Here is a 16639-nt window from a genome sequence, read left to right as displayed (position 1 = left end):
CGCCACACTTCTTCATCGACTTCCGTGCCGAGGACTTGTGGCGATGCACTTTGGTTCACGGATCAACCACTAAAAGGAACGAGCAACATCGATGATACATTGTTATGGGCAGGCAATACAACAGACGTAGATACGCAGTAGATATAGTCCGACAGAGTCGTTACGCGAAAATGAAGGGAGGGGGGAAGGGTAGCTTGTTAGAAGGGAGCAGAGCCCGAGGTAGTAACGACTGAAAAATCAAGAGATTAAAGAGGGCCACCGAAAGGAGAGGCCAGAGAAGGACAAGCTAGAGGATGATTTCCACCTTCCCCTCAGCCAAAGCGTTCTTGAACGCTTCAAAGGCCGCTTCCTTGGAGGGGAACTTGAGGCGGAAACCGTTGCTGACACCCTCGACTTGCGCGTTGACGACATTCTACAAACAAAAAGAGTCAGACACGACAACAATCACGACAAGGGTCGATTTGGCACTTACCGGGTCTACAAAAACTCCAACCGAACGTCCGCGAAAGACACAATAGTAGGTCCTGTGTTCGACAGCCACGGTGACGAGAGAGTTGCACCCTTCGCAGTGCACCGTGACGACATCGTTGGTGGGGTCGACGGGATTGGGGGCTCGACCAACGACGCGGCCAGGGGCGACACGGCTTTGGTCAACGGGCATGTTGGTGTGGGGAAGGACAGTTCCAGCGAGCTCTGGAGGGGGGAGAAGATACGTCAGAACATCAGATATTATCGTTAGAGGAGGAAGGTGCATACCAGAAGACATTTTCGAATATAAGAAACGGATGGAGTTCTTGGTTTGATTTGGAGTGGGAAGTGGGCGATGATTCTCCTTGGACCCCGCCGGTCCAATCTTTATACTTACCGCAGAGCAGTAGTCGTGGGAGTTTGGGATCTTCGACTACGAAAACGCCGTCCTCTATTCGACGTTACCAGGCCCGGATAATGTACGAAGAAGAGTTACGTTCAAAGTCCTTCCAACGGGGATTGGTCACTTCCCTCGTCCCGCGGCCGATCTTCTTCTTTCTACTTTGAGCATCCGGTAAACCACAGACAGCTGGAAGGCGTCCACCCTCACTTCGCCGTCTCCAAACTGCGACTCTTCAATCGCAGTCGTAAAGTTTCCGAAGATCAATGTGCTCCAAACTGCGACTCTTCAATCGCAGCCCGAAGGCATCCACTCTAACGTCCCCGTTTACAGACCAGCGTAATGTGTGCAAAGTTCTATGAGCACCAAACTGCGAAGGCATCCACTCCAACGTCCCCGTTTACAGACCAGCGTAATGTGTGCAAAGTTCTATGAGCACCAAACTGCGAATCCTCTCCTACGTCGTCGTCGCGACGCTGATCATCTTCTTTCTAATTTGAGTATCGTGGCATGACACGGAGCTCGAAGGCGGCCACCCTCAGGTCGCCGTTTCCAGGCCCGCGAAATGTGATGTGTGCGAAGTTCTATGTGCTTCAAACTGCGAATCTTCACCTCCATCGCCCCGGGGCTGATCCTCGCCTTTCTACTTTGAGATGAGAGCATGACCCGCAGCCCGAAGGTGTCCATCCTCACGTCGCCGTCTCCAGGCCCGCGTAATGTGTGCGAAGTTCACAGTGCACCGAACTGCGAATCTTCACCTACGAGGCACCGGGACTGATCATTTGTCATCCTCCTGTGAACATGACACGAAGTTCTATGTGCTACAAACTGCGAATCTTCACCAACGTCGTCGCGGCGCTGATCATCTTCGTTCTAATTCGAGTCTCGTGACATGACATGCAGCTCTAAGGCGCCCACCCACCACAAAGTCGGCTGGGATTTCAAAGTGGTTCGAACTGCGTTTGGCCTCCTACGCACACGGCTGGTCATTGCCTTCCTCCTTTGAACATTATGACGCGACACGCTGCTCTCAACCTCGTCCGCCTTCACCACCCCAATGACAGGCCCCCATAATATACGAAGGTGAATTGGATTCAAAGTGCTTCCGACTGCGTTTGGCCAATTACCTCGGCGCATGGCAGAACATCTTCTTTCTACTTTGAGCATCATGACATGACACGCTGCTCGAAGGCGTCGGGCCTTCATCGTTTCCAGGACCGTCCAATGTGGTCGAAGTTCTATGTGCTCCAAACTAAGAATGGTGTACCTTCGTATCCGTTCGGTCGGGCATGCTTCAAGAGCCAACATCCACCCTTCGCGACAAGGCGGATCCCATTCAGACCCCAATTTTGAAAGAACCCCTCTGAGAAACATGTCATTGCGTTTCTTATTCGATGAAAACAGGTATAACCATTACCACCGTCAAGTTTACAGCCTGGGTCTCATTTATCAATCAGTGCTCGGGAGAAAACGCGTACCGTGACTAACCCCAGCAGTTTAGTTGACGTTGGTCACATTCTCTCTATCTAGCTTTCGATCTCGCACTTATCGATCAGTGTTCGGATGGGAGAAGACGTCAGAGCGCCTGAGGTCGCCAGGGGTTCTGCGTTCTGTGTTCGGCATTGAATGTGATTCCCCGCGAAGCAAGGACCTGTCGGAAGCGCGAACTCTTCAAGACCACGATCGAAGCGAAGCTGACGGTCACTTTGACTTTATGCGATGTGTACCTTGTTCTCACACATTCAGCGCCTCCAAAGAAGCGAAGCCGACGACGGCACTTTGACTTGGACCTTGTACCCCATATGGCTATCTTCGCGGATCAAGTTCTAGTCAAGACAGCTCATGCCATTGACGAACACACTCACTGACTATCCTGTAAACTGCCTCAAACTGCTTCAAACTGCATAGGCACTACACAGACACACAAGAATGATATCGAACAGCCAGAAACCGCGTATACACTGCCAAGATACACACTAAATACCAATAGGTACATTGAAGTTGCCCTAGTGCTTCGTTTGCTAACTATTGAGAAGACAGAGTCCAGTTAGCAACAGGCCCATGGTGGATGTAGGGAGGTGTCATACCGTACATAGCCCCGCTTGGGCGTGACTGAAGTGGAGGCCACACCGGCAGACACTCTAGGCCTGAGGTTATAGCCCTTGGTCCCCCTAGGCCTGAGGTTGTAGATCTTGACCACCCGCCTGGGATGGCGTTTTGGAGAGCCGGTAGTACCCCGGGACTTGCAGAGGGTGGAGGCGGATTCGACGGTGTGGTGAGATTTGGATGATTGACGAGTCCGCGCCACCCACTGGCGGTAGCGCGATAAGAGAGAACGACGAAGCGATTTAGGCTTAGGCTTGACCCCTTTGGTTTTGCCCTGCGGGAGTGCTCGTGAGAAGGGGATCTTGAACCATCGTCCTGCCAGGCCAGGTAGACCGGCGGCGATGGCGAGACGGGGCCTAACCCGACGGTGTGTCAAGGGGGTTGACGTAGCCCGGGTGATGACCTTGGCTCCTGCGGTCGAGGTCCTGTCTGAGCCTATAACTCTGGTGGGGACGTCAGAGACTGATTGCACATCCGGCGGCGCGGGGGGTTCGCTTGCTGTGGCTGTGGGATCCGTGCCAGGTGGAGTGGGATCAGGAGTCTGCATGGGGATGGAATGGTCGAGGGCGGAAGCTGTTGCACGTTGTCGCTGGGGATTCAATCGACACGGAGTCCAAGTAAACCCTCGATGAGCAGTCATCAAGAGTCAGAGTAGGGAGGCGAGAAAAGGGGGAATATGTTCAAGGTCTCTAGCTTTTTCAAGGTTGAGCTTTCCACTTTTGACAGATTTTGATGATCCCTCCCGCCCTCGTACCTGGGCTCGAAAACAGAGAAAAGCCATAACTGCCACGGCAGATGCAGTTGTGAGGAGAACTGCGTGCTTTCATGCAGTTTGGAGCAGTTCGTCTGCGTTGGAAGTCACGAACATGGTGTTCCACTTCCAGGAGGGTGTTGCCGCAGACGCTTTCTTCATGTCTACACCACAGGAGAGTTTACCAAGAGGCAATGGAGTCATTTGTCATTACACGCTGATACGCCGATTTTGCGGCTAGACTTCAAACTGAGCTCAAACGGCTCTATTAGACTCGTCACAAGTGTCTACGTCTAGCCTACAACTAAGGAGTCTTCATTGATGAACCCCAGACCAAAAGCGCAGCGAACCCTTTGTGAGTAGCCTAAGGCGCAGGCCCTTACCAAAAACGCTAGTAGAGACTCTAGTCGAAGGTACCGCAGGAAGCCTAGCCCTAAGTCTAAGACTCGTGCGCGACGTCTAAGTCTTATGGTTTGTTACCTTTCGGGTCTGAACCTAGATCTTGAACCAGGGCGAACTCTACCCACCTGCGACTTGAATATGAGGACTTAGCTGTACCAGCAGAGCTCATAGGGCAAAAGCCTAACCAACTATAACCCTAGACGTGACGACTCGACCAACCTAGTCGAGGCATCGAGTCTAACGGATCACCAAGTCTAAGAGTCTAGACTGGTTCCTCCGATTCGGACGACCTAGCGGAAGCAAATGTCATTGGAGTTGATGGACCAACCGGAAGGACCCCCGACGCCGACACACGGCATTGGAGCGGGACGACCAAAGAGAGAGAGAGCCAAGTCTAAGGTGGAGCGCACCACGTCTACGATGAGACCTCGGCCGATCAGTAACGGACCTCGGGACTGTCTAGACGCGGACGGCTCTCCGCCGAAGGAGTCATAACTAAGCTCCTGTGGAGCAATGTCGATCAAAGTCTGACCCACCAGGTGGCGAAGTGGAGTTCCCCCTTATGGAACCGGAACTGGGTCATGGCCGCGTCGATCACGGCAAGGCGCCCGGCCACAAGCCGTCCTCGGCTGCCCTAATAAGGCAAGCCTAAGCAAAAGTAACCGCGCGTCTACGAGCGCCTAATACTCGAACCGTTCTATTTCTATCCTATCTATCGAAGCTCGTGTTTCTTCTGTTCTATTTCTGTCTCTCTTAGTCTGCCTGTCTTACCTAGTCTTCCTGGTTTTTCCGTCTTTGTTTGTCTACAGCCTTAGTACACCAAACACTCTCTCAATGTATAAAAGCTAGCTAGTTCTCGCTCGAATTCTACAGATTATCGCTGGCAGCTTTTCTCCAGGATAAGACTCCGTGAAGTCCGGCGCGACTCAGCACGTTAAAGGTTTGTCGACTCGGCGTAGATCGACTTTTGGGTTATTCTTTGGCCACTTCGACTCGGTGTAGATCGATTTGGTAACAGTCGTCCCGGCGTGTTCGACTTTGGTTTTCTGTGAGCACCGGCGTGTGTCTCCTTGACCTCTTTTGTGTATTTTCTCGACTACTCAGTAGCGAGGAGGTGGTGGTACCCTAGTCTAGCTAGTGGTCTGCCTCTGCACGACTTATCACTTCGCGCCTTGAGCCTACAAGCTCTTGTTTTACCTTTTACCTTCTCACCTACTGTCCGCCCACTCCCGTGCACCCCCCTTCGAACCTTTGCATTGTTAAGGGTTTGTTTAGTTCTAGTGCCTTCCTACATACCGTCGTTCCTTTGGGTGAAGTCTAACTTCATTTGGCCTTAGACGTAGTCTTTGGTTGGGTGTAGAGGATTAGCCTTTTCATTTCTTTTTACTTCTTTACCTTCACCTGCCGGTTCGGTTGGTGTGTGTGTGGTTTTAGAGCCTCCCACCCCTGACCGCGCATCAACGCGCTTGATCGTATAAACACAGTACATTTAGTATGCGTCGGGGTCTCCAACCAGACTACCGTCCTTGATGCTGCAGCAGACCTTTGGAAATTTCTCGACAGAACCTGCTTGGGCTTTGCTGCATCCGGTCGCGGAGGTCCTCGAGGTCCAGGATTAAGTCGACTATAGGTTTGGAGTAACTTTGCACCGATTTCACAGTGGCCTCGCCCCCCTCAATCAGGGAAACTTCACGCGCTATGCCCTCCAACCTGTCTTGAAAATGTTCGAAATCCTCCAGAAGCCTCGCGACCCTCTTTGCAACATAGGAAGGGTCATCCGAATCGCGAAGCCGAACGAAATCCTGACATATTTTCTCAAGGAAGGTGTGAGAGTCGGGACCAATTCGTAGCTGCCATTGCAGGAAAAGCCTTTCCGCTTCTTCAAGCTTACATTCTAATTGTAACAAGCGGTAGTTCCTGAAGGGAAATATATCATATTCTAATCGAATACCTCAATGTCTCACTCACCTTGCAGTACGCGCGCGGTTAGGTTCTCGCAGGGTTGTATGCGTTCCAGTAACCTTTGGCTGTCGTCTGTAAAAGAGTGATGGTAGGGATTAATGAGGACGCCGGTGTGCGGCACCTGAGAGGTATACCTTTTTTTATTTCTAGCGTAACTCTCTCGCCGACGTGCGTTAATGTCATCCTTATTCCTGAAGTTGCAATCAGCAATGCCGACTGGAATATAATAACGGCTAGTGTCCACTCACGCGTCGTAATAGCGCCTGCTCTTTTGACAATTCGCCTGGCGCTTGTCTTCCTCGGTTTCGTATTTTCTGGAGGGGGCCATTGAGGATGACGGCTTACGCTTCTACAGCGGTCGGCGTTGAGGGATATGAAGTAAGACAACTGAGCCGCCTCGTGCCAATGTTACAGGACTTCTAAGACCCGGCTGTCTAATCAACCATCTGTGCATGTCAATGTAGATGTTGATTATAGATACGTCGAAGCATTATAGATACGATACGTCGAAGCATTTGGGTTTAGTGGGATTCGCTTAAGACGGTCTATGACAGTAAGTCCCCTGGCCCTTCTCGATCAATGGCATCCCCATCCCTTCCCCCAACACGCTCGTCCTCACCGTTCCCAGCACCGACTTCATCCCCATCCTCGTCGACATCATCCCTTTCCCTGACGCTCTCGTCAGCCCTGACACCTCTATCTTTTCGCCTCAAATCGGAGGAACAACAGCTAACCGACTTCGCTCGAATTTCCGCCCCTTTCTATCATCGCGCGTCTTACGATGGCCATCGCGACTATTTCTTGAGGACTCTTTTCTCCAAATTCCTCATCCGACACCCTTTGGCGTTCCCTCACCGCATTCCAAACCACATCCGCCATGAAGCAAAGACCAGGCTCTTTCAGGTACGCTCGCTCATAAAAGCTTCCAGGGTTGACTAACTCTACTTGATTTTCTAGTTCTTTTGTTCGCAATTGATGGCTATGAGCGCTTGGCTCTGTGAGGTACCCCTCCCTATGTCTTGGCGAGAGTATTTGGACCTCGACACCAGCCTCGATTCCACCGAGTGGGATGAAATGGCGGTAAGTTCCCCCCCCCCCCGGCCGTGCATAGTGTTTCCTCCCTCATGTAATGTATGGATTTTTTTTTTACTAGGAACCATTCCTGGCAGCTCTCAACGCATGCCCAGGTGACCGATTTCTGTCCTACATCCACCCGAACGACATGGGACAGCTTGGATACGATCCTGACGTCGTCGCCCCGCCGGATTATGAAGGAGACGGTGGTAACGTTGCTCTTAACCGACTGCGTGCCCAGTTCTCCACGCGCCCTACCGCCACCAGGCGCATCACCACTGAGTCCGACTCCCCTTGCGAAGCATTTCCCGAATCACCACCCCGCTGGGCGCCATATCTATCATTTGACCTGGACGCTGATGTCCCTTTGCCGTCTTGGCATCCAGCCAAGAGGATTCGCTGGGAGGAGCCTGATGACGAGGACGAGGATGTAGAAAGTGAGGAGGAGGACGAGGAGGACGAGGACGAGTAGTTCGAGGTAACCGCTGGGTCCTGGATTGGTAGAATTGTTTTAATTGGCGCCAGTTACTATATCTTGTTTTTGGTAGCGCCGACGGCATATGTACATCTGCGATTTCACTTTTTGGGTAGAAGTTCTTGGCGAATACCACCTTTTGCATTCTCATTCTCATTCTTACGGACAGGAGTGTCAAAGCATGGTTTGAAGACGATACAGCATTATCAGTAGGTTTGGCCTCGTTACATCTACGTGTACTACGTGGGGTCATGCAGTTAACCGGATTCCGGCTGGCTGCCTTCAACATCTGCGTTTAACTGCAACAATGTCATGTCAGGTCCTCGCGTGCCATCCCAATCAAACAAGGAATTACCGACATCGCGTTCATCGACAGTCTCCTTGTTTCTCAAAGACATCAACCAATCGCGCATGCTGGCAAGCCAACGTTGCCTATGCTCAGTCTACAACGGGTGTGGGTCAGCAAGACATCCAACGTGACAAACTGGTGTACTTACGGGCTCGGGCCAGCCACGATCAAAGGCCTCGCCGTCATAGAGACCCTCCAACACAGGAAACGGGGGAAGAACCGTCTCAGGGTCGGGTTTAGCGCCGACGGACTCGTTGGAAGGCTTGGATGCAACAAGTAAGTTGGGCTTCGTCATTGTGGATGAACGATGAAATATCGTTCTCCCTTGCCCTCACATCCTTATAACACAGAGCATACGTTGATTTAATTCAAGTTGGAGCCCCGACTTTGCATAGGTCCTCGTCGGCATGTGCACCAAAGTGCACTACGTGCTTGGATAGCTGGCAGTTAGGTGCGTGGTCCAGAATGACTTACTCTCAACCCACTCGACTGGGCTCTGGGTTGACGTGCGTCTGCTGAGGCTGGCAGATGTACAGTTTCCATACAGAAGGGATGTGTTCCTGCTTCCGCGGTTCAAAATGGGAACCCCGCAGAGGAGAAGGCCAGAGGCTCACCCTGGTGACCATGAACATGACAGGCCGTGTTCCTGGAGACAAAGTGCACGTAAATGCGATGTAGACTTGGATGCAAGCCCAGAAACTTCAGAGCGGCCTTTATCCCGCGTGCCTCCGCGTGTTTACTCCGTACAGAATGGCTGGTCATCGAGAAGGGGTTGGTAATTTGGGGTGCTTCTCGTTCGACACAAGAAAACCAAATGGTCCCAATGCCATGGGTATAAGATGTCAATAGCTCTCCTGCTTTTCTTTCATCCCTAACCCCTCTTCACGAAGATGTCTCTCACATTGTCTGCTCTCCGTTCCAAGCCCATCCCTGTCCAGCAGGCGGATTTCCTAAGGGTATCCGCTCTTTGGATGGTTCCCGCCCTTCTCGCAGATGCGATAGAAGAGTACATCGAGTCCATCTACCGAAACTACGTCCGACGCTTCCCCAGGTATTGGCCTCCCCAAACGTCGCGCAGACGTCGCAGGCGTGCAAAGACTAAGCTCTGGCTGGTATGTATATCGCTTTCAGAAACGCCCGTTCCTAGTCTTACGCCGTCGTTAACCACGTCGTCTAGAAAATACGCAGCGAAATGCAATATTATTACACCATCACCTGTCCCAACAGCCCTCAACCTTCCCCTCCGATGACCTGGGACCAGTACGTGGCCCTTGACACCCGCTTGGCATCCACTCAATGGGATGAGGTTGCGGTAAGCCCTTCCTTCCTTCCCCCCTCACGCTACGTTACTGATCCTCCCGCGCAGGAACCGTTGCTGGAGGCCCTCAACAACATCCCCGACAACGAGCGCCTGGCGTACATCCCCGCAATCGAGCGCCCCGAAATGGACTGGGAGGACTTCGATTACAATGGGGCTGTCAGGGCGAACATTGAGCAAAGCCTTCGAGCTCGGGGTATTACTCGCCGATCTGTGCGCAACCGCCACAGAAACCCAGCCGACCCCCCTCCCCCCGATCGATCCGACGATGACGACGTCCCTCGATACATCGCATTGGCCTCGCGCAATAGCGATGACGACGACAATTGGTCTGACACTCCCGGGCCCAACGATGGCTGGGAAGTTTTGGTTTTGGACGATCTGTGGGACCTTGGCGGTGGAACGTATGACGATGCCCGGGGTATTATTCTTCTCTACAACGACCCTTAGTGTACATGCCCGCATAGATCCCATCGGCCGTCCCAAGACATATGATTGGCACTTTTGTTATTTTTGTTTTTTGTTTTGTTTTGCTTTTTGTCATATTTTGTTTTTGTTTTTTTTTAAAAAAAAATTATCTTGAACTGGTCGAAATGAATACCTTTTTCTTGTCGTTGAACTATTCCACGCGAGCGGTAACTTTATCAAATGTTTCCACTTCAGAATCATAAGGTAGGGGAGTGCTGTCGTAAACCAGTCGGAGTCATGAGTTGGCTGACTGGTTGCCGAGTTAGATCCCCTCAGCAGGAAATTAGAACTTCAGGCGCTAATTCAAGGTATTGTCATGCCGTTAAGCGCCCTGGCGTTGGGTTACCCTATATATACGACGAGAAGCAGAGGTAACAGATACCTGAAATACCAAGATCGAATAACACCTTTTCATGTAAAGGATCTTTGCCTTTCCAAAGTATCAATACAGTCAGACGACGACATGGTTCACGCTTTCCTTGTACCGTCCACAATGATATCTCTTTTTGGTCTTTTCAGTTAGGATGTAGTAGATTAAGGTACATACCCTGCCGAGAGCTCAAGCCTACACGTATGCCCAGTCCGATGGCCGTTCCTCTATTCTAAGTCATGTCGTCAGACTACAACTGGTGAGGTCGTGGTCAGTTTTACTGGTGGAAGCCATACAGTCTGGCATGCATCTCTCACCGGTCTGTTCTTCTGCGCGATTTTGGTTGGTAACCTGATTGGATTAGGGATCAAAGTAGGTGTATAGGCGTATTATGGTGTGATTGAAATACTGCCTCCTCCATGAAAACGAGGAGGAAGCGATTGAGAAGAAAAGGGAGGGAAAGCGATGGGGTAAGACGATGGAGTAAGACGAATACCCGCAACACCCATTCCTACTCTGGGGGGCGTCTTCAGCATTTATTTGTCTAATATCCTTCCTCCGTTCAGGTATGTGCAGGAGCTGCATCTCTTTTTCAATTAGAAACTTCAGGTGATTGTCTCCCCTCAAAAGTAGCAATGCAGTCAGACGACGACATGGTTCACGCTTACCTTGTACTATAGTACTGTCTACAATGATATCAATTATTGGACTTTTCAGTTAGGAGGATGTTTAGGTTAAGGTACATACCCTGCCGAGAGAAGCCTACACATATTCCCAGTCCGATGGCCGTTCCTCTATTCTAAGTCATGTCGTCAGACTACAACTGGTGAGGTCGTGGTCAGTTTTACTGGTGGAAGCCATACAGTCTGGCATACATCTCTCACCGGTCTGTTCTTCTGCGCGATTTTGGTTGGTAAACTGTTTGGATTAGGGATCAAAGTAGGCGTATAGGCGTATTATGGTGTGATTTAAATACCGTCTCCTCCATGAAAGCGAGGGGAAAGCCATTGAGAAGAAAGAGGAGGGGAAGCGATGGGGTAAGACGATGGAGTAAGACAAACACCGTAGCGGCCATGCCATGCTTGTCCAAGACTCGTCGATACCCGGCGCGTCCCATGGGTAAGGGCATTGAGAAGTCATGGATCGTTTACACTACCGTCTCCGACTAACTCCTTCCGCTGCCCTAAGGTATTGAGCGAGACATTCCGGTCAGGCGAAGCCCTTTACTGCCTTCAGGTTCCTTAGGCACCGCGGTACAAGTCACGGTGTTCTGTTGTCTTCTCAGATGTTCGTCATACGGGGTCAATTCATTTCAAGGGAGGAGGTACATCATAGAGTTCGTATACGAATCAGTAGGTACGTAGTCCGACAATCACGTCCTCGCGGGGTCCTGCAGAGGAAGCTTCATAACGAGGCTGTAAAGCTGCCATCGGAAGCGGCTAAGCTCCTCTTCACCAATATCTGCACGATGGAAGCCTTGGAAGATACTGGAAATCACCGACAGTACCCATAAGCCACAGCTGTGACTGGTTGTCTGCATCGGCTGGGTGAGCATGGGACGCACCGCCCAATCCTGCGCCACGGTATACGTGAACGGATGTTCGTGCTCTGCGGCCAAAAGGCGAAGTCGAGGAATGAAAGCCGCAATTGCCTGTGGGAGAGCAAGGTATTAGTCCGTCGGCTCAGGTCGTACGAATATGCCACTAACCGTTAAGTCCTTCTTCCATGGTTTTCTGGCACCGAGGCTATCAAACAGTAGAATCTCCCCTTTGGCGGGGTAAAGAATGGCAATTACCCAGTGTTCGTCCGGATAGCGCCGGTGGATAGGTAAAAGCCACACTTCTTTCCGCCAGTATTCCGTCCGGCGCACATGCCGCCATAATCGCTCGTGGGTAGCGTGGTGGGTGACGAACAGTAGTGCAAAGGTGGTGAACAGAGCACACTGGGAGGTATGTCCCAGGGGGGCGAAGTGCTTGCGGAGAAGTTCGGCGCCGGAATTGAGGCAAACATCATTGAGCCGCTCTCGTTTTGAGCTCAGGATGGCTAAGTCGGCGTCCTGGAAATCGTGAAGTATAGCCTGTGGGTATCCCTGGGCTCGGAAGAATCGTGTTTGAGTGGGCAGGTCTGGGCTTGGGACTAAAGGCTCGGGGAGTGACGAGAATATCGACCTAGGACCAATGGAGACAGTCTGGGACACCGGGTTATTATCACAGCATGTTGCATTGATCGTCAAGCTCACCGGTTCAGTCCACTCTTCCCGCAAGACGACTCCCAGGGCCTTTTCCTTGGCTTCTTCTTCTTCCCCCTGATCGTCTGTGTCAATTAAATCTTGCACTCCTATTTCGTCGACTGTACCCGGGTTCTGAGGGAGACCATCATCGTCCTCGTCTTCCTCTTCCTCTTCACCAGGGGTCGCTGACTGCGACGTCGGGCCAATCCCTGCCGTGACTTGTTTCAACCAATACAAAGGGGAGGGAAGAGCGGGTCGCCCTAGCACGCCCTCAACGACTCGATTGGAATAGGCCGTAATGTTTTGGACGTAGATAGGCGTGTTGGTGCCGTTGATCCATCGCTGCTTGGTCGCCGCCAGCCGGGCGCGGTGTTGAAGGAGAATGAATTTGATATCGGAATCTATGCTCCTTGTTTAGCCTCCCTTGGTTAGCAGCAGCGTAGGAGAGTTCTTACTTTCGTCTAGATCAAGTGCAATCTCAACGGCAGTCGATTCCCGACCATACCAACGCGACAGGTTGTCCGCTTCACGACCGAGTCGCGTCCGTTCTTCGCGACATCGTTTGAGTTTCAGATGGGCCCGTATGGCTTTCCGCACGTCCGCGCTCTCCAACCAATCAGGCATCGTTCCTGGTACTCGAGAAAGCCAGACGTCTTCCAGAAGGGCAGGAGAGTTGCGTAAGTCGCTCAGCTTTGTCGGGAGGGGCTGAGGGAGGGGTAACTTCCACTTCCGCTTGTGTAGTTGCGCCAAAGTCGCACATATGTCGTTGTGTTTGTCGATGGCCCGCATAAGAGCAGGTTTGCGTCGTTGAATGGACCGACGCGTGGCCTGATGTAGTTTGGTACCTGGTCTCCGACATCAGCTCGCAAAATCGGGAGTAGGATAGAGATGTCTCGCCTATAGCTTGATCACGCCCGCCAACGGCCTGATCCAATCGGTCGATTTCGAAGAAGCTGCCAATAGCTCGCTTGCGAATGTTATCCTTCACATCGCGGAGGAGGATGAGTTGGCGAAGATACTCGTAGCTGACTCCCTCGAGTTCCGGAATATTCACAGGGAGATCCAAAGCGCCGTAGATCTCATCTATCATCTCCTGGAGTTCTGCTGATTTTGAGGCGAGATTCCCGACTTTTTTGGCGGCCTGGGTTTTACTGCCTTTCAGGGCTTTCCGGGCGGCCTTGAGGTTCTTCTCGATGGCGTCCATTTCAGTCTGCAGGTTGATAATGGCATCAAGTTCTTTCTTCGCAGATTTGGTCCCGTCTATCATGGCATTAGGCTGGACTGGTTTCAGAATAAACGAGATTGTCGAACGTACATGAGCGGACAGACATCTGAGATGTCCTCTGGTCTTCCCACTGCCTTTCAAGCTCGTCCCGTGAGAGGTCAACATCTTCTATGATCGCCAGAGCCTCGGCTTCGTGCTGGACGACGGCCTTGGTCAGTCGGCGGCGGATGGTATCACCCAGGCCATCCCTGAGCATGCGGTTGATATAGTGGGTTTGGCGATCGATCAACCAGATCCGCTTCTCTGCCTAGGAGAGGTTAGATTTATAGCTTGGAGAGAGGATACAGCCTGTACTTACTGCACAATTCCGTTCAATGGGAATGAGTCGCCTCAACTGGGACCAAATTCGTTCGACTCCCTCCCCGTCAGAGAGTGCCATACCGTCCTGTAGTCGCGGGTTATATCCCAGTTGACAAGCCCACTGATGGGCGTATGCGTGCATGGCGCTTGTCGCAAACTTCAGGCGCTTTGCGATATCGGCAGAAACAATGGGATGCTGGTCGGGTGCATGAGACAATCAAAATATTGATTCAACTGGGATTGCAGACATACAAGCTGTATACTGCGATCCAAAACGCAGCCAACGTCGTACAAAACAACAAGATTGGCATGGGCAGGCATATGGCTGAGGACCTTCTCAATGAGCGCGACTGCGAATTTCTGTTGTTCGCCGGCTGTGTCAATATTCGCCAGGAAAAGAGGTATATCGTGTCGACACACTACAGCCATCAGCCCTCCCGCATCGAACCGCTCGAGCGAGGTTTTGACGTTCGAACCACTTCCGGCTTGGTGGGACTTTTGGCACGCCTTGACAGCCTCTTTTGGCACCTTGGAGGTTACTCGGCGCTTTGGCTGAGTTCTGGCCTCTGCCATTCGTTCCCCGATGGCATCGACATATGCCTTTGTGACGAAGTGTTCAGGTTCATAAAACTTGGGGCAGTTCGTGACATTGCGGTTGTGCCGGTGGTTGAAATTGCCGTCAATGGCGATTACCACGTCGCCGCCCCTGAAACCACCATGTCAACGCTACTTTGTTTCTTAAAAACAGGTCTACTCACTCGTCCAGAGGGATACCAAACTCTTTGCCCCCGAAACATGCGGGGCAATAGTCACGAAGGATGCGATCGCACTCCCCTGGGGCGGTCTTGGATGACGGTGGTGGGTTAGAGGCTGTATCTGTCGGGTTGACGTCGGGGGCTTCGGTGGGGCTGTCCGCGTCGTCCACGAGGGCTCTGGTAATATCTGTGGCCTCATCATGACCTGGGGTTCCTCCCATGGTCGGATTTTTGGAAATATAGTCGCATGCCACTTCGTCAGCCTTGCAGAGGGCAGCCTCGACACGCTGGCGGACCTGGTTCTGCAGCCGATCGTACCATTGCACTGCCAGACCAAAGGGCTTCCGAAACCCATCCTGGGCATACTCCTTCTGCGTAATTAGTGAGTATACTGCCTCTGGTTATTCTCTGTGAGGATACTCACCTTGCGATTAAGTAGGACAAATCCTCTTTTCTCGTAGTAATTCTGCATGGCTCCGGCAAAGGCATAGATCGCATCACTGGACTTCTCAAAAACCGAGTGGTACAGGTCAAGTAGGGATATAGATATGGCCATTCGAGGTCGCGTGGGTGCCGTTGGAAATAATCCAGTTCGCACAAGTACCTCTACCGGTTCTTGACATAGGCAACCGAATACAGATAGTTCGTTGAAGCCTGTGGTAAGATGCCCATAAGTATTGGACACAAGGGCTTCTAAAACGAGACGCACCCATCAAGGTAAATGCAACAACATTCAGCGCCCTGTTGGGGCAGCTTTCGTCCTCACACCGCCGATGAATTTCTCGCGGAAGTGCGGGTAATGACTGGCCCGTGGTCTCCTCCAGATAGGACAGGTAGTGGGGTACGAGGCTGGGGATACGCGTCATCCAACGAGAATACAGGTTTTGGGTCTTGAGGAGGGGTAAAGTTGTCCGTAAGTAGCTGCAGTCGTCGTCATCGTCGTCGGCGTCGTCGTCGAGCATGTGGTCACCGGGCACTTCGTCTTGATTCATATCGCCTGCGCCCTCGTTGCCCTCGTTCTCGTCATCGATGTCAACCCATTCATCGTCTCCTCTGTGACCTGTTTCCTCTGTGACCATCATCTCGATCTCGTCCAAAGAGGTCCCAAGGAGGGGTACCGTAGTCGGTTGTGCTGAAGTGCCCGGAGACCCATGCGAAATGGGAGATGGCTCGCTGGTCTGAGCCATTCCTTGTCGTGCTAAGCTTCGCGATTCGCGCAATCGTTGGGCCTTCGCCTTGAGTTCTGCCAGCGAGCGCTCGAGCCGGTCCCTCTCGACGTCGAATCCGATGTACGACACTAGAGTTTGTGTCTTGTAGGCATCGCGTTTTTTGACTGGGCTGTACGTGGCTACGCCTAGGCCGCCCCGGTCTCTGATGAAGTCACGACGTCGAGGTCGGGGAGGGGTTTTGGGACTACGGGGCATGAGGAGGTGGTGGAGGTTAACAAGACTCTTGACTCCGCGTGTGATGACCGATGTCTACTCACATTGGTAAACGTCTGAGTCCCCGCACTAGCTTGGGGTTTAACTGCTGGTGCCGAGGCAGGTGGAGACAGTTGCGGTCAGGTTGGCACAAAATTCTAGGTGAATGGAAAATCTTATTTCAGCTGGATACCACTTGGGTAGCAACGGCATGTGTGTCTTGGAGAGAGAACAGAAATATCGCAATGGAAAAACGCGACCTGGAAGGCCAAAGGCCATCTGCGCATAACTGCAACTGCCCCGACGAGTGCAGGTACGGTGACAAGCGAGCGACAGGAGGTGACGTGGGTTCTGGACTAGAAAGGTAGGTCCGATCACGCACGGGTTTCCTTTCCCGTCATACTGCTCCATCAACGCCATTGACTGGGCTCTTAGCCTAGTTGTGTGCCCTACAAACAATGCCGCTAAGAGACCCTATATACAGTTTATACTGTAGTCCCTGAGG

General features: G+C 52.0%; 7 protein-coding genes across 7 annotated transcripts; 2 read left to right on the top strand and 5 right to left on the bottom strand.

The window, feature by feature from the left end:
* Window positions 1-286: 286 nt before the first annotated feature.
* CC1G_08714 (hypothetical protein) lies at window positions 287-766 on the bottom strand (the record flags this gene model as incomplete). The annotated part of the gene is made up of 3 exons (XM_001834031.1): window positions 287-412; window positions 473-693; window positions 757-766. 3 exons carry the CDS (start codon window positions 764-766, stop codon window positions 287-289), a joined length of 357 nt encoding a protein of 118 aa, XP_001834083.1.
* Window positions 767-2915: 2149 nt separating this feature from the next.
* On the bottom strand, window positions 2916-3521 carry CC1G_08713 (hypothetical protein; the record flags this gene model as incomplete). The annotated part of the gene is made up of 1 exon (XM_001834030.2): window positions 2916-3521. One exon carries the CDS (start codon window positions 3519-3521, stop codon window positions 2916-2918), a length of 606 nt encoding a protein of 201 aa, XP_001834082.2.
* A 2123-nt stretch (window positions 3522-5644) lies between these two features.
* Window positions 5645-6417, bottom strand: CC1G_11051 (hypothetical protein; the record flags this gene model as incomplete). Its single annotated transcript, XM_001834029.2, has 4 exons — window positions 5645-6044; window positions 6096-6161; window positions 6224-6280; window positions 6338-6417. The coding sequence occupies 4 exons, from the start codon at window positions 6415-6417 to the stop codon at window positions 5645-5647; spliced, it is 603 nt and encodes a 200-aa protein (XP_001834081.2).
* Window positions 6418-6668: 251 nt separating this feature from the next.
* Window positions 6669-7635, top strand: CC1G_11050 (hypothetical protein; the record flags this gene model as incomplete). The annotated part of the gene is made up of 3 exons (XM_001834028.2): window positions 6669-6992; window positions 7047-7169; window positions 7243-7635. The coding sequence occupies 3 exons, from the start codon at window positions 6669-6671 to the stop codon at window positions 7633-7635; spliced, it is 840 nt and encodes a 279-aa protein (XP_001834080.2).
* A 260-nt stretch (window positions 7636-7895) lies between these two features.
* On the bottom strand, window positions 7896-8282 carry CC1G_11049 (hypothetical protein; the record flags this gene model as incomplete). The annotated part of the gene is made up of 3 exons (XM_001834027.2): window positions 7896-7927; window positions 7994-8081; window positions 8136-8282. 3 exons carry the CDS (start codon window positions 8280-8282, stop codon window positions 7896-7898), a joined length of 267 nt encoding a protein of 88 aa, XP_001834079.2.
* A 595-nt stretch (window positions 8283-8877) lies between these two features.
* On the top strand, window positions 8878-9755 carry CC1G_11048 (hypothetical protein; the record flags this gene model as incomplete). The annotated part of the gene is made up of 3 exons (XM_001834026.1): window positions 8878-9099; window positions 9165-9299; window positions 9354-9755. The coding sequence occupies 3 exons, from the start codon at window positions 8878-8880 to the stop codon at window positions 9753-9755; spliced, it is 759 nt and encodes a 252-aa protein (XP_001834078.1).
* Window positions 9756-11515: 1760 nt separating this feature from the next.
* Window positions 11516-16137, bottom strand: CC1G_11047 (hypothetical protein; the record flags this gene model as incomplete). The annotated part of the gene is made up of 12 exons (XM_001834025.2): window positions 11516-11677; window positions 11708-11794; window positions 11852-12331; window positions 12383-12774; window positions 12829-13218; window positions 13286-13633; window positions 13689-13905; window positions 13957-14154; window positions 14211-14664; window positions 14717-15084; window positions 15138-15367; window positions 15423-16137. The coding sequence occupies 12 exons, from the start codon at window positions 16135-16137 to the stop codon at window positions 11516-11518; spliced, it is 4041 nt and encodes a 1346-aa protein (XP_001834077.2).
* Window positions 16138-16639: the final 502 nt, after the last annotated feature.

The sequence above is a fragment of the Coprinopsis cinerea genome (assembly GCF_000182895.1).
Source record: "Coprinopsis cinerea okayama7#130 chromosome 10 map unlocalized cont3.10, whole genome shotgun sequence".
NCBI classification, from domain to species: Eukaryota; Fungi; Basidiomycota; class Agaricomycetes; order Agaricales; family Psathyrellaceae; genus Coprinopsis; species Coprinopsis cinerea.
Note: the sequence above shows the minus strand (reverse complement) of the source record. Positions and strands in the feature narration are given on the sequence as shown.